General features: G+C 42.7%; 2 protein-coding genes across 3 annotated transcripts in view; one reads left to right on the top strand and one right to left on the bottom strand.

Annotated features, from left to right (window-relative positions):
- The window catches only part of Mier3 (MIER family member 3), a 28372-nt gene extending 23733 nt beyond the window's left edge, over positions 1-4639 (top strand). For both annotated transcript variants that reach the window (XM_028884403.2, XM_028884412.2), the window contains exons 11-13: positions 234-361; positions 444-586; positions 670-4639. In XM_028884403.2, the coding sequence (XP_028740236.1) occupies positions 234-361; positions 444-586; positions 670-1121 (723 nt within the window). In that variant the 3' untranslated portion in view covers positions 1122-4639. The remainder of the gene's footprint in view (positions 1-233; positions 362-443; positions 587-669) is intronic.
- Positions 4640-7955: 3316 nt separating this feature from the next.
- Positions 7956-15846, bottom strand: Setd9 (SET domain containing 9). Its single transcript, XM_028883561.2, is given in 9 exon segments — positions 7956-8068; positions 9750-9853; positions 10539-10674; positions 11270-11379; positions 12330-12391; positions 12394-12503; positions 12711-12824; positions 13717-13832; positions 15382-15846. Coding segments are annotated over 9 exon segments (1305 nt in total). The 3' UTR covers positions 7956-7980.
- Positions 15847-27171: the final 11325 nt, after the last annotated feature.

Here is a 27171-nt window from a genome sequence, read left to right as displayed (position 1 = left end):
GTAAACACACACATAGTTTATGGGTGTGTATTTTGTTTTATTATTTGGGCAACCTATGCTTTTGAAATCTGTCCGTATTACATATAAAGACATGTCACTGATAGACATATTTAGAATTTTTTAATTCTAATAATAATTGTGATAGAAAAGACCTATGGATTGAAGCTTTTTTGTTGTGGAGTCTTGCTAAGAAATGGGAGCATCGGTTTGTAACGTCTGCTTTTCTTCACTAGGTGAGATCTAGAACCGTTGCTGAATGTGTGGCCTTCTACTACATGTGGAAGAAATCAGAACGCTACGATTACTTTGCTCAACAGACAAAATTTGGAAAGAAACGCTATAACCATCACCCTGGAGTTACGTAAGTATAGTGGGCTTGACTTGAGCAGTGATTACTGTTTCTAACTCTGATGCACAGTCACGATTACTGGTGTGTGTTTCAGGGACTATATGGATCGTCTCGTAGATGAAACAGAGTCTCTAGGAGGTACAGTAAATTCTTCAGCCTTAACTTCTAACCGGCCTGAGCCCATTCCTGATCAGCAGCTGAACATTCTCAGCTCCTTCACTGCCAGTGACTTGACAGGTAAGGGCGATGGTTGTGGGCAGCATGGTACAGCCCCTTCTCTGTGCGATCACTCACTGAAACCACTTTCCATTTCTTTTTAGCTTTGACCAACAGTGTAGCAACTGTCTGCAACCCCGCAGATGTGAACTGTCTGGATGATAGCTTTCCTCCACTGGGAAACACACCCCGTGGACAAGTCAATCATGTGCCTGTTGTAACGGAAGAGTTACTCACCCTGCCCAGCAATGGTGAAAGTGATTGTTTTAATTTATTTGAGACTGGATTTTATCACTCAGATCTAAACCCTATGTGCAGTGAAGAATCGGAAAGACCAGCAAAGAGATTGAAAATGGGCATTGCTGTCCCTGAATCCTTTATGAATGAGGTTTCTGTAAATAATTTGGGTGTAGACTTTGAAAATCATACACATCACATCACCAGTGCCAAAATGGCTGTCTCTGTGGCTGACTTTGGCAGTTTGTCTGCCAATGAGACCAATGGATTCATCAGTGCCCACACTCTGCATCAGCACGCCGCCCTTCATTCGGAGTGACGTAATGAGGAGCCCCGAGACAGTGGGTGTGCAGCCCCAGTAAACTTGAGGGGAGCTATCAGGTTTGCCTAGTCTTTCACTGGAAGTTTGAACCTTTTCACTATGACATCAGTGATGTCAGTATGTATAGAACTATATCTTGATTTATCAAGAGTATTTTCATTTTTCAATCCAGAAATGTGGAAATGAACTATGATCAGCAGAGTTGGGAACTAGGATTGAACTCTGTGGTGCAGCTTTAAGCTCTGCTTCTCTCCCTCATCCCTTCATACCTCTCCACTTCCTCCTCCTTCTCTGTCCCTTGCCCTCACTCCCAGTTTAAAACCTGTAGACAGAGGCCACCAGTCAAAACCAGCACAGATGTTCTGAACTGATCTGTGGCCCCTCTTCGTGTAAATTCCTTTTGCCGTAATGGATGCAGTGGAATAATGTTTACAGGTACCAACCCCAATCCCTGCTCAATGTAGCATTTTTTTTTTTTTTTTTGGTTTTGTTTTCTTTGGTGATAAAGCAGGGGTAGGTTTCTTTAAACTGCACAAACATGCAAGGATTTTTTAAAAATGGAAACTTCTCTCATGTTACTCAACTAGAGCACTTCAGTTTACAAAGCAGCAAGACCATCTGTCTGGAAGCCAGCACGAGGAACTGCGTGCGAATGATGAAGACTCTTGCTTGGATCCTGTTTCAAAATTCTAGACGAGGGCTACCTTACACAGAATTGGTCGTTTTACTGCCGGGAGACTTCTGTGTAATTTTCTTTCTTTTTTTTTTCTTTCTTTCTTTCTTTTTTTTTTTTTTTTTTTTTGACTACAAATTTGGCATTTGAAGATGTGGTGTTCATATGGGGTTTTGTCCACCATTGTCAAGATTGTAATATTAAAAATCATACTGGTCACTGATAATTTAGTGTATTCTGAGGCCATTGACTTGCAGTCTACGAAGCCCAGGAAGTTCCACTCTGTTGTTTACGTTTGGAACACCTCTTAAGTTTGGAGCAGTGCAGTTCAAAGTATTAAATGCTTCGAGAGACTTCTAGATGGTATGCATAATGCAGAACCTTGAAGGATATTTAAGCTAGTTGGTTAGCTTGAATAGCTGGCAAGAAAAAATGTGAGTTTCTGTCTGAAACAGAATGGTACGTTACCACTTTTAAGTTTTAAAAAGTGACAGACGTTCACATGCATCTCAAATGCAATTTTACTTTTATTCCAAACGTGAATAAGAAGCCATTGTCATAAGCTTTGACCATTTTTGCTTTATTAGATATGCTCCTTTAAGTTTTAAGGTGAATCAAACTATACAATACAGTATTAGGATATAATAAGCTTTGCTTTTATAGTACAGTTAAAGCAATTACTTTTTGCACCGTCTTAATTAAAATTTTTGATTTTATTACTAGTTTTGTTGCTTTGCAAAAACCCTTACCATTTGACTGTGTTGCTGTTTGCAAGTGTGAGTCGCTTCAAGGTTGTGCTGCTGACTAGATAGGATGTAGTGGTCTTAGTGATGAACGGGAGGGTATTTATTATACAAACTGTGAACTGCAATGACATCCTTAGTTTTGGATGATGTGTATTGTTTTTCTTTGCAGCATTTTAATGAAGATTGCTTTGAAGTGTTTATGCAGTAGCACATTGACTATAAAATTTTAGTTTAGCACAGAGGACAAGGGTAGTTAAATTAATAACTTAAAATCAGTCTCTAACTTATACATCTAAAATCTAGTATTCCTGTATGCACACAGTAAATAATGGGTAGCCTGGGCTCTATGTTGCTTTCTGATATTTTATCCAAGTGGTTAGCTTCTTATTGCTGTGTTGTGCTAAACTTTGAACCTTATTTCTTTTGTTCCCTTAGTATACTTTCTTTGATGTAGGAAGATACTGGGCATACTCTTCCATTGCATAACTTTAATTTTCACTCTGGGTTTACAGTGGCTGGTCTGTATAAATAATTTACACAAAGATGACTGAATGCTAGTACCAGTTGCACTTAATGAAGATGCCCATTCTCATTAGCTGATGCAGTAATATATCCAGTTTATCTATGCATTGCTGGGGTCTTGATACAAGATGGAAACAGTGTTTCTTATCTAGAGTTTTGATTATCAGCAAGTTGAATGGACACTTTAGTTATTTAAATAGATTTTTGACCAAAATCCAGAAAATGATATGAGAGAAAAATAAATTCCAGCTAGCTTAACAGATTTTTAAATGCTAACCTGATTTTAGCCTCTTAGAGAGTGCTACCTAGCTGGTAACGTTTACTTTTAATTCCTTGTTAAAATGAGGCAATAATTTGCAAGATTTTTGTATATATATGTAAAGTAAATTCTTCATATCTTTTTAGATCTAATTCAATATTTTCTGACGACTCCTGCCATGTATAATACCATTTTTGTGCATGCTTGATGTGACATTCATAAATTGTACCACTATGACTTTATCCATGTAAAATAGCTATTTATTGAATTTTCTTTCAACAGCTGGACTTATTTTTTTTTGTCTCCATTTAAACATCTTAACAGAGAATTTGTTACTGTTTATTAAAAGAATTGAATTTGAAGGCATAAAAGAACCTGATTTGTAGTTGTATGAAGAAAAAAACAATGCCTTGATTATCACGCATTAAGCACAATTCTTATAGCAAACTGTGATAAATTCTTTGTTGTTTTTTATTTGCCGCAATATTTTCATATGAACAAACCAAAAATTCATGGTGAGCAGCTGCAGTGCCGGCTGATCCATCCTTTGTGTACAGGGAACTGGAGAGGACGCGGACTCATTCAGAAGTGTACCTGGTGCTGTGACTAGAGCAATACTTACTTTTGGTCGTTGTGCTTCGCCTCGCTCATGCTAGCTTACTAAATGTTTAGTTTTCCTCTTGTCCCGGTCAACTGCTGAATTTACTTGAAGGATGTAGAATACTGTTTAAAAAATACTAAAGTCTGTACAATTAGGTCAAAGAATTGTGCAATCGTTTCCTTTTTAATTTTTAAAATTGAAGGTCATAAATATTTGAGAACATCAGACCTACTAGAGTAGTAGTACTATTTAATTTAACCAAAGTCTAGTAAATACTTCAACTTTGAATGTAAACTAACAAACCCAACCACCAAGGAGATTGTTTGCCCAGAGTTTCAAAGCACATTGTCTACGAATGGAAATTGAAATAATTTATAAAATATTGACATTACTATGTTTTTTAAAAAGTTCCTAATTTTTTCACTAAAAGGAGGGAAACTATTAGTTTTATTGTTAAATATGGTAGATATTAATATTCCTCTTAGATGACCAGTGATTCCAATTGTCCCAGTTTGAAATAAGTACCCTGTGAGTATGAGATAAATTAGTGACAATCAGAACAAGTTTTAGTATCCAATGTTCAAGAGGAAGTTGCTATTGTTGCATTGATTTTAATATTTGTACATAAACACTGATTTTTTGAGCATTATTTTGTATTTGTTGTACTTTAATACCTGGTGTACAGTTCCAGAAATAAAAATCTGGAAATCTGTTTTTCCTGGTTTGTGTGACTATTTACCAAAAATTCAAAGCCAATCTTAAGCTATACCCAGATATGTAGATAATTCAGCTTGAGAGACAAAATAATTTTCTTAAATCCTCTCTATTATTAGTTTTTGATCTATAATAATTCTAAAAAAATTTTTTTTTTTTGTTTTTTTTGTTTTGGTTTTTCGAGACAGGGTTTCTCTTTGTAGCTTTGCGCCTTTCCTGGAACTCACTCTGTAGACCAGGCTTGGCCTCGAACTCACAGAGATCTGCCTGCCTGTGCCTCCCAAGTGCTGGGATTAAAGGCGTGCGCCACCACCGCCCGGCTCATCTAAAAATTCTTGAAGTGAGGATCCTCATTTAGTTAAGGAGGCAGTTACTGAATATCTGTTCAAGCAGTCCTAGCTAAATGTATTTTGGGAAGACAGAACTGAAATATGAGACATCACGACTTAACGGGCTGGTATTTGTGACATTACTCTTATTTATAATTTTCATAATCCAATTGCCTCTGGTCATAGCTTTCCCAAGCCTTCATCTTTTGAAGCTAAAGATCCCAGCATTCTCAGGTCCTATTTTAATAGTTCCAAACTGTACATGATATCCAGAGTTTACACAGCAAGGTAAAAATAGGAAAGCCCTTAACCCTTTCCTTTTCATTGCTTGTCTAGAAAAGCCACACCCCTCCATTCCCAAACACCACAGTGCTTTCCCATGACAGATCTGTGTTAAAGTAGCTCCATGAGTATTCTAAATACAGCTAAGTACCATGGGAGAGCTGCATAGTACTTCAGGCTTTGGGGGAAGGGAGAAACCTGTGGAAGCAGAAGAATCTCCAGTGACTTCTAGGGACTTGATGGCCCAAATGACTTCCTGACTCCCTGTGTTCATTCCTAGTTGGACTGTAACATAAATGTGAGCCTTCAAGTCTTAAGTGCTGTAGAGAAAAGGGGGGCATAAATTAGGGCTGTCAGATGCGGGAAGGGGTTAAAGGTTCATTAGTCAAGCCTCAGAGGACAGGCTCCTAGGTGATCTGGGGCGAGGTCTCTGCAGGTAGAGAAACTGAGGCACAGTCAAGAGGTGGCTGTGGGTGTGTGGCTTGAGTGAGCAATGGGAAAGAGGAGATCTGAAGTCACAGCCAGATTCCCTATGTGAAGTAGTCCTTATTTTCTCTAGGGTTTTAAGTAAGGACGTGTCAAGAAGTTAAAATACCTTTGGCGGCTGGGTGTGTTGGCACACACTTTCAATCCCGGTACTTGGGAGGCACAGGCAGAGAGATCTCTGAGTTTTGAGATTAGCCAAATCTACAGACCTAGTTCCAAGACATGCAGGACACCCTCTCCACAGAAATAGGAAACAGGAACATGTGTCCCTGCCACCAACCTTGTCTTTAATAATATTCCCACAGTAAAACAATCTCTAGCACTCTTTTTAACACGCCCAGTGCAGAAATGTTCAGTGAATAGAAGTCAGGATGATGACCTATATCCAGTTGGAACGATTTGTAAATTACACACACGAAGAAACTATCTCGAAAAACCACCCCTTGGAGATATAGTCTGTAAGGGCAAGAGTGGAAAGAGAGAAGTCAATTAGGAAGCTACTAAAATTGCAATAAACGAGGCAAACCAAGTTAGTAACGCAGCTGTGACTGTGGTCAACATCTGAGCCTAGTTTCCCTCGGGGGAGGGGCTAAGCAAATGATGTCATCCTAGCCAAGCTGGGAAGTGGGTTGGAGCAGGAGTCAAGTGGATGGGTCAAAGAAACCATTAGGAGTAAAACTGGCACAGATGGCTTCAGGACTGAGTGCGGCTGGGCTGGCTTGATAGTCTAGTACTTCACCCCTAAGGACGGTCATTTGTCAACACCTGGACTGGTGTCTGCACAGAGTCCACAGAGAAGTGGAGGGTGTGAGCCACAGGTGCCTCGCTCGCTAAAGTCGCTTGTCTCCAGTGGGCGGAGGAAGGTTAGGAGCATTACCAATGGAGGCCTTCTCCACAGAAACAGGAGATAGGAATGGGCGTCCCTGCCACCAACCGTGTCCCTTAGCTATTTCTACATTAAAAGAATCTCTTACATCCCTTTTTATCACCCCGCCTTGGTGTAGCTAGAGGAAGGAGGAGGACGACCTCATGAACTGTTTGCAAACTATACATGGACATCGATTTACTCATGGCATCAGAGGCTTGTACAGATCAACAGTACTGTAAGGATTGCTGGGGCTGGAGAGAGAGAGAGCTCAGTAGTGAAGAGCGTTTTCCTGCTCTCCCGGGGACTAGTTTGGTTCCTTCCACCCATGACAAGTGCACTGGGTGACCCATAACTGCCAATCAGCCCAGCTCCAAAACATCTGACACCCGCTGATCTCCATCAGACAGACACACAGACAGACTGGGTGACACATAACTGTCAATCAGCCCAGCTCCAAAACATCTGACACCCGCTGATCTCCATCAGACAGACACACAGACAGACAGACTAGGTGACACATAACTGCCAATCAGCCCAGCTCCAAAACATCTGACACCCGCTGATCTCCATCAGACAGACAGACAGACAGACAGACAGACTAGGTGACACATAACTGCCAATCAGCCCAGCTCCAAAACATCTGACACCCGCTGATCTCCATCAGACAGACACACAGACAGACAGACAGACAGACAGACAGACTGGGTGACACATAACTGCCAATCAGCCCAGCTCCAAAACATCTGACACCCGCTGATTTCCATCAGACAGACACACAGACAGACAGACTGGGTGACACATAACTGCCAATCAGCCCAGCTCCAAAACATCTGACACCCGCTGATCTCCATCAGACAGACACACAGACAGACAGACAGACAGACAGACAGACTGGGTGACACATAACTGCCAATCAGCCCAGCTCCAAAACATCTGAGACCCTCTGATCTCCATCAGACAGACACACACACACAGACACAGACACACACACACACACACACACACACACACACACACACACACACACACAAAACTATAAAACTGTAAAGAACTGCTAATGCTTGGCTAAACATTCACAACTATAGAGGTATGCAAAATAAAATAAAAATAAAAGAAAACCTGAGATAAGTAGTTTAATAAACTATTATGAAAACCGATTAGAAATTGCAATTGTATCATAAATTTGAAATTATGAAGCAAGTAGGTTATGCCTTGAAATTGGGGCATAAATATAACAACAAATACAAAAAGTCCAGTTAAGTCTAAAAGTTTCTTCTCTGCAGGTGGAACTCACAGAAGTGATTAGCAACCAACCAACCAAGCATTTGGAATGAATGCAATAGCTACTTAGAAAACCTCATTTTTAATTCACCAAATTAGCTGATAACCATGTCGTAGTTTGACCAAAGCTCCTGTCCTTGCTTGAGGTCCCTAAGTGCAACAAGAACACCACATCGAAATGGACTGAAAACGAAAAGGGCAAAGGGAAGTAAGCGTTCAAGCACCAGTTGGCATTTGTAACCAGTGAGGAGTTTATCGATGTGCCGCCACCTCTGTGCAGATTCCTAAACGGCGGTACAGGGCCTCAGTTCCACGAGGCAACAGCTCCTTTCCCTCAAGGAGGTATTCCAGAGGGGGTCTATCATAGAACCTTTTCAAAGACCACAACTCAGTAAGTTTAGACCACCCACCACACCTTTGAAAACATCTCTGTGGTTTCCCAAACTGGAATCACAAAAAACAAAAAGGATTTTTAATTATTTTAAACAGATTATGGCTTAACATTTATTAATATGTGGATCATATTTTGAAAGACAAACATTTAAAATTAATTGGGATGTTTAAAAACACCATTTTTTCTAGACACAAGACACCATTATTATATATAATATAATTCTCATGACATCACTGTGGAGAGAATACGATCAGAACACTTCATTGTTAAGCACACAGACACATACAGGACCCAAAGATAATGAATTTAGTATTGTTGGTATTTGGATTTTTCTGAGACAGTGTTATCATATAGCTCTGACTGGTCTTGAACTTCTATGCAGTTGAGGGTGATCTTGAACTCCTTATCTTCCAACCTCTACTTTTTAAGTGCTAGGACTACAGACATGCACCATACCAGGTTCTCTGTAAGAGTAACAAGTGCTCTTAACTGCTCAGCCATTTCTCTAACCCCAACAATCCAGGTTTTAAAATATTCACCTTAAAAGGGTATTTCAATAGGTGTACCCCCCCCCATAAAGTTCTTTAGCAACTCAGTGAAATGATATAAAGTATATGTCTTCTGAGCCGAGTGGTATGTAGTTCTAGCACTTAGGAGGGGAAGACAGGGAGATCTCAAGGCCAGCCTGGGCTACAAAGTAAGGCCCTCTTTCAAAAACAACCACAGTATAACAATTACCTGAAGATTTTGTGGAAAGGAAAAAAAAATAATAGAATCACTTATTGACAAATATTGCCCACATGGAAAAATGGTTCCTAATAAGCAGAATGATCTTAGAAAGCAGAAGTCTTTATTTTCAGATAAACCTTTATTAAAGAAATATGGTGTTAAGCGGCGTGGTGCACATGCTTAATCCAGCACTTGGAGCAGAGCAGGGATCTCTGTGAGTTGAGCCAGCCTGGCTACAAGTGAGCTCCAGAAAGCGCAAAGCTACGCAGAGAAACCCTGTCTCGAAAAAACCAAAAAAAAGAAAAAAAAAGAAAAAAAAAACCCAAAATGAAATATGGTGTTATGTTCCTTATGGATTTTTATTTTAACAATCCTGGGAATCAATTATTTAACAGTCTGGGAGGTGGTAACGCACTATTTCAGTCCTAGCACTCAGGAGGCAGAGGTAGGCCGATCTCTGAGTTCAAGGACAGCCTGGTCTACAAATCGAGTTCCAGGATAGCCAGGACTATGTGAGAAAACCTTGTCTTGAAAAAAAACAAAACAAAAACAAAAAAAGCAACAACAAAGCCCAGGGTCTTGAACAAACCAATCAAGTGTTCTGCCACTGACCCACCTCCCTGTCCATCAATTTTTACTAAAAAGAAAAAGTTGCTCCTAATTCTATAAAGATCTTTCTTAGAAATCTTAGTTTTCAAATGTAGTCTAACATAGAATACAGGACACGCTGATTGTAAAGACTGACTGACTTTGTCACAGCTGTAGGCAGTGTTTGGGAGATTTGCTTGTTTCACAGGGCAAACTGCAGACACATCAAATTCCTAATAACACATCAGTGGCGTTGTCTAGGAAGAGGCGCATCATTTTGGAGAAAAAGTCACAACACAGGGTGAGAGTAAAAAACACTATTGAATTATGATGCTTAACGAATAGAACACACTCAGAATATTACTAATATGGAGGAAAGTAAAAATTTAAAGTAGTACATGTGTTTAGATTATACATAAACCTATGTAATAAACACAGATGTTTTCCCTTGTTTGTTTGAGACAGGGTCTTCTTATGCAGCCCATGTTGACTTGAACTCGTGGCCCTCCTGCTTCAGTGATTATTTCCAGTGATGGAATAATAACCACGCACCACCATGCTCAACTTGATAGTTTACTTTTGAAATATCAGGAACTAAGGGTGCCAGACAGTCATTTGGTTAAATGAAGGAGTCAGGCCTATTTCCAGAGGGTCAGGGTTTTACCTGTGGGAAAGTCAAGCCAATAAACAGACGACTCCCAAACTTATCAGCAGAAAGGGTATGCTAGTCTAGCGTTGAGTTCGTTAGGCTATGCTACAACACCAATAAAATACTCTGGAATCATTTAACAACTCTAAAATACTAATGATCAAAAGTCATCTCTTCTCAAAGTTACAGCAGCTTAAGTGCTGTTATTCAATTGCCTTTGTACGCAGTCACGTGGTGAAGAAGAATTAGCCATTGTTGTACCTCCTGTCAAAAGCCTCATCATGCCAACTTACTGTCTGAACAATCGTTGACACACTGTCCTCTAGTGAGTGGATTGTGAATTTCAGAATGTTAACTCTGGAATGGCACTCATTCTTAAAGCCTAAGTCGGTCTCTCGCAGCACAAGATAGAAGAGCTGAAAACGTGAGCTGAGAGGGTTCTGTGTATCAAAGTAGAATCCAAAAGCTCAACATGAGCCCTGCAAGTGCAATTTCTTTCCAAAAAGTTTCCGTCTACCAATCAAACCAACATCACACTAAAATATTAAAATAAATGTTACGCCAAAATAGAGTTTCCTGCTGCCACAGTCAAAAACCTTCAAGTCACATCATCAGACCAACAAGTAAACAAGAGACTATATGCTTACAAACTGTATGCCGTGCAGCTTTTTAATGTTCTTTATTTAAAGTAATTTCTACAATCTATACTTCAGTTGTGCTTACCAGATTTCATGCTCTTTCTGCATGCTGCATCTCTTTTTTTTTTATTTTCTCTCTGTTAGTCCGCTATTCTGCTAGCCACGACAATCAGGTTTATTTATTGACATCAGTACTTGACATACGCATCCCATACAGCCAAGTGCAGAATTCAGACACTGCATCAGCCATGTCTAATATCCTCTATGCAGACTGCTGGTAACGCACAAGAAAAAAGGTCACAAATACATTACATCACAGCACCATAATCCTTAGGACAAATGTGCCTCTACATCTGATAATGAATTCAGATATGGATATTAATTACTTGAATATAATTCTTGGTATTACTTTGTCATTTCCATCAATGAATATGCCATCCAAGCATCTGAAAATAAGTGGATTTCCAATGGGCTGGGAAAAGAATGGCTCATACTTCTATTTACTGGACCTACTATACAGCAAGGCAGAGACAAAGTAACATGTAAAACTAAAATATTATAAGGACATTTTTGATTATAAACCTAAAATAGAAGAGTCTGTTTTAATCCCTCCATCTTTAAAAATAACTCATTAGTGTATATTAATTGCATAAAATAATGGGTTATTATGACACTTTTATATATATGTTCTTCCATCTTTTTTTTTTCTTTCTTGGTTTTCCAAGACAGGGTTTCTCTGTGTAGTTTTGGTGCCTGTCCTGGATCTCGCTCTGTAGACCAGGCTGGCCTGGAGCTCACAGAGATCTGCCTGGCTCTGCCTCCTGAGCGCTGGGATTAAAGGCGTGTGTCACCACCGCCCGGCCCATCTTTTTAAGCAGTTAATTTCCAGTTTAGAACATCATGTTTTTGAGGGACTTTTCCCTTTACAGCTCATGAAGCACAGAACCACCTGTCCATATAGCAGACAGAATCTAATTTTCTTACTTAATGATAATATGAACAGTATATTTTAGGCTCAGTTTTACAAAGTTTTATACACATATATATGTACACACATATTTATTTAGACTATTATTTGATATCCACTGGAGAGTATTTTTAAAAGTGCATTTTGTTAATGTATAATGTAGACTTATATAAGGATAGATGAATCTGACCTTCAGGCTGTTTTTTTTTTTTTTTTTTTTTTATTGGCAAAGAAGGAAAGGAGAAAATTAATATTGGGAGAGTCTTGTGACCAAAAAGATGGCTCTAAAAATGCAATTATTCCATTAAACATTATAATATACTTTTCAACACACAACATAATTCATAAGGTTAATCGTGAAATTATAATTTTAAAAAGTATGGGGACTTGGGTTGCAAATTCAAACCTTTGCTCTGATTACAAGGCTAAGCATTTTGTTGAACTTTATCAATATATAAGGAATTTATGGCAGTACTAACTGAGATGTTACCGGAATACACAGACACGACTGCCCCTTTTGGTATCAGTCCTTTAGTGGCAAGACGCCTCTTCCTACAGAAATCAGGGAGCTGCTCAAGCAACACTGAATGAAGCCCAAGGTCTTAAAAAGCATGTCTTCTGTTTTGAAGATGCTTTGTTGGTGGTGTCTGTTTGTTTTGTTTTTTTTTTTTTTTTTTTTTTTTTTTTGTTTTTTCGAGACGGTTTCTCTGTGTAGCTTTGCACCTTTCCTGGAACTCGCTTTGGAGACCAGGCTGGCCTCGAACTCACGGAGATCTGCCAGCCTCTGCCTCCCGAGTGCTGGGATTAAAGGCGTGCGCCGCCGCCGCCGCCGCCGCCGCCCGCTTAAGTGGTGTCTGTTTCTAAGCAGTTTCACCCTTGGATGCTGAATAGCCAGTAGGTGTTGATATTTTGACTCAACAGGTTCTGGAAGCACAGTCAAGAGATTGTTTACTACAGTCATTTCAAAATAGAGCCTGCCCAGCAGTAACCATGGCCTCCGTTGGCAGTGCAGGCCACTCTGATTAGTATGGCCCGAGCAACAGCATGGTCCTTAGACATCAACATGGCCTCAGGTGGGTGCAGACTGCGGGCGTCAGCATGGTCTTTGGTGGTATCATGGGCCACGGACCTCAACACAGACCCCATCTGCAGTAGGGCCATAGACCCACACATGGCCCTCAGTGGCAGCTGGGGCCCAGACGTCAGCATGACCCTGGGTGGCAGTGCAAGCACTCACTCAGATTTGTATGGCCCTGGTGGCCACATAGCCCTCTGGCACCAAAGTGGCTTCAGATGTTGGCCCTGACCCCAGGCATCCACATGGCTTTCGGTGGAGGCCTGGATGACCAACTCAAGCTATTATCTCCCAGACCCACACTCAGGGCTTTTGAGTTGGCCCAACCTAACATCCACCCCATCTATGACCTGCTAGAGTGCATGAAGGGACGGGTCCTGCTGAACCATAGCTGCAGGATCTCCGTGACGTGGGGCAACCGTGGGACAACTGAGAGACGTTTCAATGAGGGTGTTGATGGTGTACCCGAAGTTAGAGGCGTTGAACCAGACCTCTTGGTTCAACTCACTGCCATGAACATTTGCAAGCAAAGCTGTTTGGGCAAAGGGCATGCTGTGTGACACACCTCAGCTCCCAAGGCCACTACGACAAATATATACATATGATGGAGAGGTGGGAAAGACGGAGAGCAAACTGTTTATATTTTATTTTGAATATGATTGGGGTGAGAAAGGCTATAGGGGTGGAGGGTAGACATGGAAGGATTGGGAAATGAATGGGATTGGGATGCATGAAATGAAATTCCAAAGAATCAATAAAAAAAAAAAAAATATGAGAAAACAACTAGAGACTGTGAAGCCTTCAGTAACATTCTGAGTACATCTTCACCTGAGATAATTCTGTCTTTGGACTCCTCTGGAATGTATCGAAGAATACGGAAAAATGGGAAAAGTTTCCATTCACTATCCTATCAATCGACTGAAGTCAGTGTTCTTCAGGCTTTCTGAGTTATTGGCCTTAATGAACTATGCTCTTCTCAGTTACTGAGAGGACGTTAGAAAAAGCAATTGTTTGGGAAAGCGCCAAACTACCTAACTCCCAACAATGCACCCCACTTCCCCAAGTAGCCAGTATTTATGAAAAGGTCTATTCTAGCCAACATGCTGTTAAGCACTAACATACTTGATTGCGTTTTTGTAAAGAAACGGAGGCATGGAAATGTTAGGGAACTTGCCGGAGGTACTAAAGCTGTAAATGGAAGGGTCAGAAGCAGAGACGTAGCTCAGCTTTCCCTCAAAACATCCAACAGATACTTGAATGGTCTCAAATAAGAAGAATCCTCATAAACTCTTTTTTCTCATAGGCGTTTTCTCTTCAAAGGCAAACTTAAGTCAACTTCGCACCCCTTGTCATATTCTCTCTCCCGGGAGCGGAAACTCCTTGGACTATTATCACTTTTACTTCCAGAACAATTCCACAGTAACGATGCACCCGGAATTCACGTCTCTGTAGTGTGAAGCTTCGGGAGAGCGCTCGGGCGTGTCCCAGTTTTCCAGCAAACGGCTTTCAGGAGTCTTCTGCTAGAATGGGTACTGCGTAGACTGACTGAGGTCAGCAGCACCCTCTGCAACGCCAGGCAGGGACAGGCCCGAGGCGACCCACCCCGATTTGCTTGCAGTTTCTGCTCGTTTCTGGGCATTGGTCCCTCCAAGCAGTTCTTATCCGACCCGGGCAATTTTCAACACACAATTTCCTTCTACGGAGCAGTGAGAAAAACCTTCGGCTCTTCTAAGGGGTTCAAGCACTTAGCTATGAGGGGGCTGGGAAAAGGTCACACCCAACTTCGTAAGCGTCCACTTACTCCGCTGCAGCGGGACTGGTTTAAAAAAAAAAAAAATAAAGCGCGCGGGAGACCCAGCGGCGCGGCGCACACTGGGAAAAGGGACGCAGGCCCCGCCCCCGTAAGGTGGGCGTCGGCCCGCAGTCCCGACCTCCTCCACTACGCCCGGGCCCCGGGCTCCTCCTTACTTTGGGCCCCACCCACCGAGGGTTCCGCCCTCTTCAGACCTCTGGTTGCCCCAGGCTCCACCCACCTCAGGCTCCTCCTCCTGGGCCCGTCCGCCTCAGCATTTGACCGCCCAGGCTCCACCTACCCCAAGCCCCGCCCCTCGTCCCGCTCGCCTCCGCCTCGGCTGCCCAGGCTCCACTCACCTCAGGCTCCTCCTCCTCCTGCGCCCGCCCGCCTCAGAACTTGGGCTGCCCCAGGCTCCACCCACCTCAGGCTCCGCCCCTTCGTCCCGCCCCGCCTCCTCCTTGGCTTCCCGGGGCTTCACTCACGTCAGGCTCCGCCCCCACGGCACGCCCGCCTCAGCCCGCTGGCGTCTTCGGGCCTAGCAACCGAGGCCGCGCGGAGAGCTGCGGGAAGTCGTGCGGTCCCGCCGTTCCGCCCTCCCACCTCGGGTTGTGGTTTAGGTTAAGCACGGTCCGGGAACGAAGCGGGGCCACAGCGGGCGCACACTCTGCAGCAAGCCGCCCTGGCATCGCTGCGGGGCTGTGCGGTGCCGGGGAGGGTGCGGGAGAGGCGGGTCGAAGTCCCGGGCCGGCTCAGCCGAGGGAGGAGCCGGGTTGCGCTGGCCCGCCCTCCGCACCTTGGTGTCCTGTCTGGCCCGGCTTCTGCTGCCCGGGGGGCTCGCAGAGCTGGAGCAGCCCACGATGCCCGCTCTCGGTCTCCGTGCGTTTTCGCTCCCACGTGCACACCGAGCTTGGTTGTGCGCGAAGGTTCCCTGGGCTGCAGGGCATCCTGCCCTCCTGGAACGTGCCGCACCTCGGAGTGGGCCGTCTGGTTTCCCCCAGGCTTGTTCCTGCTGCTTGTCTAGTACCTGTCGGCGGCGTTTCCCGCTGCCCTCGCTCAGCCCCAACTCTCTCCTTGCCTCCACGCAGCCCGAGTCTTCCCGAACAAGTTCCAGCCCTATCCTAGACATCAGGCGCTTCTAAGAGCGAGCGGATGCATTCAAAGAGGTTTTTTTAATTTTTTTTTAAAATTTATTTTATTTTTTGTTATTGTTTGTTAATGTTTTCTAAAGGAGCTTTCAAAAGTGTAGTTGGGATATATGATAAACCACACACAAAGTGAACAATTTGCTAAGTCTTTTGCACATGCATTAATCAAAATCAAGATCGCAAACATCCATCATTTTCAAAACCCGCTTACAACTTTCTCTAACCATTCCCATCTGTTCTCTTACTCCCAGTACCCAGGTTAAGTTTTCTGTCATTGGATTAATTTAATCATGATATATTATTCTTTAAATTGTATTATTGGATTTTTTTTCCAGTAAGATTTTGTTTAGAAGTTTTGCATATATATTTATGAGAGATAGGGGTTTGCAATCTTGTGTTGGATGGTTTTTTACCCAATTTTGATATTTAGTAATACTGGCCTCAGGGAATGAGGTGGGAGGCTGTCCCTCCGTAGGTGACAGTTGAAAGGACTTTTAGAACTCGCCCGGTGCACAAAGGAAGCACCCATGTGTATCAGTAGGTCGGGTGTCCACAGGACAGATCTGGGCAAGGTTCAGTTCCATTGAGGACAGCCTAATAAAATCCCTGGACCATTTTCAAATCAACATGTGTTTATTCAAATGTGAATGTGTTGCTGCTGTTTCTTCAGGCTGGAGGATTGGCTTCCCTGTTCTTAGCTTGAGAGTGAAGGTGAATCCCAACCTGAAGTTGAAAACAGATGGCTCAGATTTAGTGAAGATTCAGGCAGATGCCCGTGGCCTTGGAGCTGATGTGCTCTGTTCCTGAGAAGTACAGAGAACGCAGGAGTGTCTGTCTGCTCATAGCTCCTTTTATCTCACTTGAATGCCATGAAAGGTGTGGGCAAACTTAGAGCCTTTCCTCCTGGACGCTGCCTTTAGCAATGATAGAGATCAGAGTTATCTGACCTGCTCAGTGAAGCTGGTTCAGTTCCAGGATGTGTTTTCCACACTCACTGACAGCATATGAACTGAACGTCTTTATGATCTCCAAACTTACACAGAACCAAAAAGAATTAAGAATTGGTAGAATTTTTACTTATATCAAGTATATCTCTCCGGTGCCTTTTTGTTTTTGTTTTGAGACAGGGTTTCTCTGTGTAGCCCTGACTGTCCTGGAACTCATGATGTAGACCAGGCTGGCCTCTCTAACTCAGAGCTCTTCCTGCCTGTGCCTCCAGAGTGCAGGGATTACAGGCGTGTGCCACCACCGCCCAGCATCTCTGGTGCTTCTAGTGTTAAAATTAATTTTTAGTTCAGCGAGGAACTTGTGGCAACCTTCTTCTTAGATAGAGAAGCGTGATAGCTAAAGCTAATCATATTCTACTTCCACTACGGTCTGGTCCCCGCCATCCGTACTCAGCGCAGCTCAGGGTGATCTGTTTTCTGCAGGTTTTATTTCGGGGCACTGATGTTTTACCTTCGTTTGTTCCTGTAAAGCCATAGTCTTTGGTGTGAGTTTTAAATCTTCTGGTGGGTATAATTTGTGTAATATTTAAAAGTTCTCTATTTTTGACTCTCTAAGAAGTTTTATCTTCTTTGCACGCTTTATACACTCGAGCAGGGATCTTGTAGTTCGACAGCTGTAAAGTATCAAAAGCAAATACAGAAAACTCTCGAAAAAAAAGAAGTTTTATCTTAATTTTCAGTGAATGATAGGTATCGGGTGTTTCCCCTAATAGTTACTAAGATGGTGGACTACTTGTTTTATCTGCAGTCTTGTGTTATTGTAGCCAATTACAGGCATGCATTCTCAAGTACTGAACTGTCCTTAGGAGTTGGGGATCAATCTGCTAACCTATGAGTGTCTCTTTGGGAAGACCCTACAGATAGTTATAGATGCTATTGCTTTTAGCCAATATTTGTTTTTTTCTTTTTAAATTTTCAGATAACGTTTGCCAGTAGGGACTGCCTAAGTGTGTAGTTCACTTTGCCAGTAGGGACTGTCTGAGTGTGTAGTTCACTGTAATACTGACTTCAGTTTGCAACAGATACAAAGGCTATTTATTCAACACTCCTTTTCTCCTTGCATAACATTTGGTAAGATTTTTTGTTTTTGTAATGAAATCTGTTCATTTAGTCTAGGGTTTCAGATTTGTCAGTGTGAAATTATTCAAAAATGTTCGACTACTATATATTTAAATTTGTAATTAATATTTCAGTTGTCATACAGTGAAATGGTTTCATTTTGACATTTGCATACATCTATCTATCTATCTATCTATCTATCCATCATCTATCTATATATCTTAAACTTGGCTCACATTCACCCTGCTAGCCCATTCTCTATACCATGCCTTGCTGGTGTCCTTCCTCCTTGAAAAAGGTCACCTGCTTTATGTCATATATATGCATATATTGTTGAATATAGATTCCACACGTTGGAGGAAACATACTATACTTTTTATTTCTGACTCCCATATTGTTCCCTCCTGATCCCTGCTTTCTCTTCATAGTCACTCTTATAGTTGGATATTATTCTTATATATTTAAATAAATATAGCATGATATATATTTAAGTCTAGATTTTGCATGTAAGGGAAAATGTGATATTTGTCTTTCTGAATCTGGATTGTTTTTCTTAAAATTATGATCTTCAGTTCCATCCATTTTTCTGCAAATATCATTCTTCTTTATGGCTGACTTAGTCATCATAATGCTATATATACCATGTTTCCTTTAGCTGTTCACCTGTTAATGGGCATCTGGACAGGTACCATGTCATGGCTATTATGAACAGGGCCATGGTAAACGTGAGTGTGCAAGTATTTCTGTGGTCTGCTTCAAATCCTTCCAGAGAGACATAACTAGTAGTCATATGGTAGCTCTGTTCTAAGTGTGTGTGTACCCCATAGCAAATTCCATAGTGGCCACACCAGTGTGCATTCCCATCAGCAGTGGATAATCATTCATTTTTGTCAAAAATTAGGTGCTGTAGCTGTGCGGGTTGATTCCTGGGTCCTCTATTCTGTTTTGTTGGTTTACCACTATGGTCCCCCCCTCCTCCTGAAATCTTGTTGATTTTGTGATAGTGGCTCTATAATGTAAGTTGAGATTAGGGATTGTGATACCTCTAGACTTACTCTTTCTGCTTAGGCTTTTGGAATTTTAGGATTGCTCCGGCTGTTGGAAAACTGCTGTTCTGTTTTTTTGTTTGTTTGTTTGTTTTTTTGAGACAGGGTTTCTCTGTGTAGCTTTGGAGCCTGTCCTGGAACCTGCCTCTGCCTCCCGAGTGCTGAGATTAAAGGCATGTGCCACCACCGTCCAGCAAAACTGCTGTTCTTGCATATGAATTTTATAACTATTTTCTACTTCTGTAACCACAGAGTTGAGATTCTGATAGAAGATTGTAGGATGTTCTGATAGAGATGTCACAGAATCTATATACTGCTTTTGCCAATAAAAATTCTGCCAATTCATGCATATGTCTTTCCATCTTCTAATGTCTTCTTCTATTTCCTCAGTTTTTTAAATTTTATTTTATTTCATGGGTCTGAGTATTTTGTCTGCATGTATGTATGTGCACCATATGCATGCCTGGTGTACTTGAGGGTCAGAAGAAAGTTTTGGAGCCCCTGGAACTGGAGTTACAGATGGCTGTAAGCCATCATGTAAGTTCTGGGAACTGAATCTTGGTTCTCTTGAGGAGCAACAAGTGCCCTTAACCACTCAGCCATCTCCCCAGCTCCATATCTCCTCAGTTTTCAAGTATTCATTGTGATGCCTTTCACCTTTTTCATTAGGCTTATTACTAGGTGTTGTATTTTTTTAAAGCTACCACGAATAGGATTTTTTTCCTGCTGGTGTCTTTCTTTGCAGATTTCCTAGTGGTGTATAGGAAGCTGCTCATTTTTGTATTGACTTTGTATACTGATACTTTACTAAAAGTGTTGATTATATCCAAGAGTTTCCTGCTGAAACCTTTAGGGTTTCTTAAGTATAGCATCTTAAACAGCTACATCTACAAACAGGAATAGTTTGACGTCTTCCTTTCCTGTTTGAAGTCCCTTCTTTCTCTCTCTTGCTCTATTCCTCTGGCTAACATGTCAAGCAGTATTTTGATTAAGAGCGGAGATAAAAAGCATCCCTATCTTATTCCTAAGTTTAGAAAATACATTCTCGGTTTTTCCTCAGCTAGTAATATTGGCTATAGCTTTGTTATGATAACGGTAATTGTATTGGGGTAGGTTCCTTTTGTTCCTAGTTTCTCGAGGGCTTTTATTGTGAAGGGATGCTGAACTTAAGTGGCAGGCCTTTTCTATATCTGTGGAGATGATTCTAGCTTTGATTCTATTTTATGTGCTCTATTTTATGTATTGACTTGTGTATGTTGAACCATCTTTATAATCCTGAAATGAATCCATCTTGTTTATGACATGTGATCTTTATAATATGTTCTTAAATTCAATTCGCCAGTCTTTTCTAGAGGATTTTTGCCAAGTATTCTTTAACGATCCTTTAATTGTTTTCTGCTGAAAGACTTAAAATGCTGCATTAAGAGGAGAAAAATGGTCTCTGCTAGGTTGCATGCAAATGAGCAAAAGTCACCTTTTTCTTCAGCCACTTTACTGCTATCTGCCAGGATATAATTATAATAAATACACGAACCAAATAAAACCATAACATGCACGGTGCTCACAGACCTGTGGAGAACGCAGGTGCTTGTGGCAGCCTCGAGTGTCAGCTGGAAGGTGCCGGCAGTTCTCAGCTGCTCTGAGGGAAAAAACAAGGTGGAGAATCACTGTTGTCCGCGAAGGTGCAGGGGTGGGCTTGAACACATGGCTTCACAGAATGAGAGGAATGGGAGAAGAGTAGACATTTTTGTGGGTAGTAGCAGGAAAGAAAGTTTTAGGTGGAGTGAATCCAGAGTGCTAAAGAAGCAGGCATCGGGTGATCTTCGAAGGTTTGTAAGCAGAGCACTGGTTAGGAATAGTTTTCGGAGCTCAAGGAACAATGATTGGCAGGATGCCTGTAGGTGGATCCATGGATGGATGGGTGGATGATTGGCAGCCGGGAATAAAGGTCTTGAGAGCAGGAGCCCTGGCAGGGGGCAGCGGGTATCTCCTTCCTGCACACGGCTGAAAGCAAGAGGAATAGGCACGTCCTTTTAGGAAGGGGTAAACACCGAGTCTGGGTTCTGGCTGGTAAAAATGGAATTATCGGTGTTTTTTGTGTGTTTTTCAGATTTCTGCGGAGATCTCTGGGATTTATGCTGTAGTTTTGAGAATAAGCAAGTGTAAGATTTCTTAGCAAAGTGAACACACTAAGAGGCCCTTAAATCAAAGCTTTACTCTGCTGCCCTCTACTGGACACGGCGTACTAAACAATTCTGTTCAGTAGGTGCAGGGGAAAGAAAGACAGGAACTGGGCTGCAAGAGGAGATAACGATTTTTTTTTTTTTTTGGTTTTTCGAGACAGGGTTTCTCTGTGTAGCTTTGCGCCTTTCCTGGAACTCACTTGGTAGCCCAGGCTGGCCTCGAACTCACAGAGATCCCTGCCTCTGCTCCCGAGTGCTGGATTAAAGCGTGCGCCACCACCGCCCGGCCGATTTTTTTTTTAAAGGAAAAATGAATGCACAATTTTTTTTTTTAAAAAAAAAAGTCTAGTCAAACCAAAGACTATTCAGATTTCAAAATATTTTTCTAATTTTTCATTTTGGAAATTTCTTGTTCTAGTCATACCTGAAGTAAAGAAGTTTCCCTTCTCTCATTCTGTATCCTTGTCCCCATTGTGTGTGTGTGTGTGTGTGTGTGTGTGTGTGTGTGTGTGTGTGTTTTTTTTTTTTTTTTTTGTGTGTGTGTGTGTGTGTGTGTGTGGTGGGTTGAACTCAAGGCTCCACACACACTAGGCTAGCGCTCTACCATCATTTGCTTCCTTCCGTTCCTTTCAGACCAGGAGCCTCTGCTGGCCACTCTTGACTTTGCAGTCTGTGGACTGAGAAAGCCACCACACACTCCTAAAACTCACTAGTTACCACCCTGGAATGGCTCAGGTTCTAGTCGAGGTAGATTGTGGGGGTGGGGTGGGGGTGGAGTGGTGAGTTGGAGGGGTGGGAGGTGGGTGGGGTGGCGGGATTCAGGGGCTGGGTAGTGGGTGGGTGAAATACTCCACTGGACCGTCAGAATTCTCCAGTGCTTGATGTATCCCCTGACCTCAGGGTCAGGGCTATCAGACAGGCAGTTGTCCTCAGTGATGGCCTCAGCTCCTAGGCACTGGAGGTGAGGCCTTCAGTTATGTACCCTTCATGGCCTGAGTTGAGCCTCATGCCACCTGAAACTTTTGGATATGTGGAAGTTTAACTCCTTCCCTCTCCATGACTGCCTCCCTGTGGCTGTCTTCTACCTTGGTCTGTGTCAAGTTGCCCCCAGGTTCCCTGACTTGTGTTAGTTCCTTGTTATTGGCCCCACCAGGGTAGCTCAGTCCTAAACAATAGTTGCCCTCTTAAAATAGTACTGTACACAGCCTCCTGAGACACTGGTATTATACAGTGGCCCTCTTCTCTTGCTGACTAGTTCAACTAACGAGTGTTTTGGCCTCTGTGTTAGCCACTGAGAACATAGAAATGAAGAAGATACTGTCTGTACTAGTTTGAATGTAATTGGCCCCTATAAGCTCATAGGGAGTGGCATTGTTAGGAGGTGTGGCTTTGTTGGAGTGGGTGTGGCTTTGTTGGAAAAAATGTGTCACTGTGGGGGGGCAGGTTTGAGGTCTCCTGTGCTCAAGATACTGCCCAGTGTCACAGACACTTCCTGTTGTCTTCTGATCAAGATGTATCCAGCACCACGTCTGCCTGCATGCCACCATACAGATAATGATGAGAATGGACCGAACCTCTGAACTGTAAGCCATCACCTCAATTAAGTGTTTTCCTTTGCAAGAGTTGCTGTGGTCATGGTGTCTCTTCACAGCAATAGAAACCCTGCTAAGGGCCGGCTTTTAATCCCAGCACTCGAGAGGCAGAGGCAGGCAGATCTCTGTGAGTTCGAGGCCAGCTTGGTCTACAGAGCAAGATCCAGGACAGTCAGGGCTACACAGAGAAACCCTTTCTCAAAAACAACCAAACAAACAAACAAAAGAGTCTTATGGGCTGGAGAGATGGCTGAGCAGTTAAGGGTACTCATTGCTCTTACAAAGGACCAGGGTTCAGTACTCAGCACCCACATGGTAGCTCACAACTTATCTGTAACTCCAGAGGGTCTGATGCCCTTTTCTCTCCCCACCACCTTTTTTTTTTTGGACAGGGTTTCTCTATGTAGCTTTGGAACTTTTCCTGGAACTCACTCTGTAGCCCAGGCTGGCCTCAAACTCACAGAGATCTGCCTGCCTCTGCCTCCCGAGTGCTGGGATTAAAGGTGTGTGCCACCACCGCCCAGATTGATACCATCTTCTGGCCTCTATGGGCACATACATACACACAAGCAAACACTCATAACAAAAATGAATCTTAAAAGTGAGCAATTTGAGGGGCTGGAGAGATGGCTCAGTGGTTAAGAGCACTGGCTGCTCTTCCACAGGTCCTGAGTTCAATTCCCAGCACCCACATGGTGGCTCACAGCCATCTGATGGCCTCTTCTGTCCTGCAAGTGGAACACTCATATACATAAATAAACCCCTTAAAACAAAGTGAGCAATTTTAAAAAGTAGGAGTGAGTCCAGTTCAGGAGAGGGGGCAGGATGTCCGGGTGGTAGAGGCATCCGCTAGCAGGAGATCATGCTGATGCTGGGAGACAGCAATGGCTGGGAAGCTCTCTCATTGGTCATGAGGTGGGTGGTCAGGAGAGCAGAGCTGAACAGACAGCAGACCATGAAAAGAACCCTGTAAGCTATGTTATTTGCTGTTTCTCTGCGTCCGTGCCCATTGCAGGGTACAGATTACACGCCTTGCTCCTAGGCAAGCTTTGTGACTAACTGTGTCTTGCACATCATCTTCCTGCCCACGGATTCCCCATGGCACTCACTGAAATACAGCCTCATTCTTCCTTTCTGCTCCACTGAAGTGGTCCTTGTCATTCGTCTTCAGAGACTTGGTGTGCTCGTGTTAGTTTTCCTTCCTGCGACAAAGAAGCTGAGATTAAACATGGAAGGGCTCCTTTGGCTCCCAGTTTCAGAGGTCCGTGGTGTGGTGGCTCCCTCGCTTTAAGGTGGAGCCAGAGGAAAGCCACTCACCTCACGAGTCTGCAAGAAAGCAGCTGGAGAGATAGGAAGAGGCCGGAGATGAGATCCGCATCTCTGGGACATGACCCCAGTGACTTTATCCATCCAGGCCCCACCTCCTAGTAGCTCCCTTCAGAGTGAACTCATTAATGGAGTTAGTGCCTTAAGGCTGAGTCAGATCCCAGCCGTGCCAGCTAGGAACCAAGCTTTAATTCACGAACTTACCGGAGACACTCCATGTCCAGACTGCACACTTCTGTCTTATCTCCACATTTGTGGCTTTTGAAATCATTGATTTCTCTTTCACCCCTCCCTTCCTCTCTCCCCAGAGTTTTGCTCTGTAGCCCTGACTGGTCTTGAGTCCAGGAGAGCCTCACACCTGACTCCTGGGACTATAGGTGTGAACCACCACTGTCTTTAACAATTTCTCTTCTCCTGATTTCCCTGATCTCCTTCCTGCCTTCCTAGTGTTGTAGGGGGACCTCTCGTTTCCCACCGTCTAATGTTCTGCTTCTTTTCTGATTGGAGCTTCAGTCTTCGTCTTCATTAAGATCTGGTCTCCATCACTTCTCAACTAGACAGTCTCTTTGCCCACTGTGGTGGTTTGAATAGGAATGGCCCTGTAGGCTCATAGATTTGAGTGCATCAGGAACTGGCACTACCCGAGAGGGATTAGGAGGGTGGCAGTAGGTGTGGCCTTGTTGGAGGAAGTGTATCACTGGGGTTGGGCTTTTTTTTGGGGGGTGGGGGAGGAATTCAAAAGCCCAAGTCAGGCCCAGTGTCTCTGTCTCTCTCTGTGGCCTGATGATCAGGATGTAGAACTCTCAGTTCCCTCTCCAGCACCATGTCTGCCTGCACGCTGCCATGCTTCCCGCCATGATGATACTGAACTAAACCTCTGAAACTGTAAGCCAGCTCCAATTAAATGTTTTCCTTTATAAGAGTTGCTGTGGTCTCCTCACAGCATTAGAACACTAAGGCAATTCTCAGAGGAAGGGAGAATTCTTTATCATGGGGTCCCATACTATGTCCACTCTTAAACAAAATGTCAAAACTGAAAAAAAAGCATTAGCTAGCAACCTATGAGAGCATTTGGATTTTGAAAGCCCCAGAACACTGTATTCTGTTCTTCTCTCTCCACCCTGGCTGCCTTTCTTGGTAGGAATTGTTTGAGTCACTTCTGTGACTACCCTACTTCTGTGCATAGAATATTCCAGAAAATACAAACACCTTGAGTTAGCATGCAAGGTATAGTTGTTACACGGTGTGAGAGAAACGGATGGGGATTGGGCTCTGGAGAGAGCATGGGGAAGGTGCAGAGCAGAATCTGTGATTCAAGTTCCAGGGGATCCAATGCACTCTTCTGACCTCCTCAGGCACCACGCTTATATATGGCACAGAAAAATGCATGGTGGCAAAACACCCATACACATAAAATAGTAAAATAAAAATAATAAATTTTTTTTAAGTAGGAGAAAGAACAAAAGCATCTTTATACAGTCAAGTCACTTAAACATGCAGCTGAGGAGTTCGTCTATTCCAGTGAGTGGTTCTCAACCTGTGGGTCATGATCCGTTTGGTGTTGCATATCAGATATCCTGCGTATCAGATATTTACATTACCATTCATAACAGAGGCAAAATTACAGTTATGAAGTAGCAACAGAATAACGTTATGCTTGAGGTCATCACAACATGAGGAACTGTACTAAAGGAAGGTTGAGTACCACCGACATCGCCTTCTGGCTTTCCTGCTTCGTGTTTTGCCCACATTTAACTCTCCAAGATTCCAAGTATAGATATGATCATACCACTCTGTCCCACCCAAGTTCCAGCTCTTCCATAGTGTCTATATAAATGTTGAGGGATCTTATTGGGCAAATTGGCTTTAAGGGAAACTGACATTTGGTTATCTAAGAATTAAACTCTAGTGACCATTTTGGCATTTCTCCTATTTATTAGAAAAGGAGCTTTAGGACATGAAGGATTTGCCCCTACAAAGTCTGTTTGGTTTTTATCTCTAAAGATCTGGCAAAGCAATGAACTATAGACCACCTGATTTTCCAAAGATCTGTTTTCCCAAGGCTGAGATCCTTCCTCTCTTTGAATTATGAATTTGTAAGCCTGGAACTAAGTCAGAGGGCAAAAAGCAACCAACCACAGGCCAATACACTCCAGTGATGAATTTTGTTTAGTCTATAATTCTATCTATCTATCTATCTATCTATCTATCTATCTATCTATCTATCTATCTATCTATCAATCTTAATTTATCTATATCTATCTATAAGATAATCTATCCTCTATCTATCATCTATCCTATCTAGCTATCGTCTATCTATCTACCATCCATCTATCTAATCTATCTATCTATCTATCTATCAATCTATCATTTATCTTTATCTATCCTAATGTATCTGTCTGTCTGTCTGTCTGTCTAATTTGTGGTGAGACAGAATTCTTGTTTGTTGTTTGTTTCTGAGCCAGGATCTCTCTTCATAGTCCTGGCTGTCCTGAAACTCACTATGCAGACCGAGTTGGCACGGAACTCACAGAAATCCGTCTGCCTCTGCCTTCCCAGTGCTGGGATGAAAGGTGTGTGCCACCACTGCTAGCTGACCTTGAATTCTTGATCCTCCCATCTTAGCTTCCTGAGTGCTGGGATTATAGGCATGGACCAAAGTATTTGACTGTTTACAATGCTTAGACATCAGGAAATTACAATGCAACCTAGATATCCAGGTTCTTTTGAAATCTTAAGGGCTTTGGCAACACTGGACTACCATTCTAACATGACAACCATTGCACCCCCTAGCCATGAAGCTGGCATGAATCTCAGGTTTGTTGTGAGCCTTTACCAAGCTTTTCTAGTCCCACAGGTCTTTGACTTTGTCACTTGTTGTTCAGACACATATACAACCATACCCACTGTGGGCTGGGTACAGTTCAAGGCCATTTCCATAAGTTCCATATTATTGATAACATGGTGGCTTCCATTTTATAGCAGAAAGCCTTGTATGTGAGGGCACAAATCTCTGTGCCTTCTGCCTCATTTGTCTTTATACCTAACTGCTTCAAAAAATTGTTTATCCAACACAGTACCACCCATTCCTGG

Source organism: Peromyscus leucopus, chromosome 11 (assembly GCF_004664715.2).
Source record: "Peromyscus leucopus breed LL Stock chromosome 11, UCI_PerLeu_2.1, whole genome shotgun sequence".
In the NCBI taxonomy this organism is placed as follows: domain Eukaryota; kingdom Metazoa; phylum Chordata; class Mammalia; order Rodentia; family Cricetidae; genus Peromyscus; species Peromyscus leucopus.
Note: the sequence above shows the minus strand (reverse complement) of the source record. Positions and strands in the feature narration are given on the sequence as shown.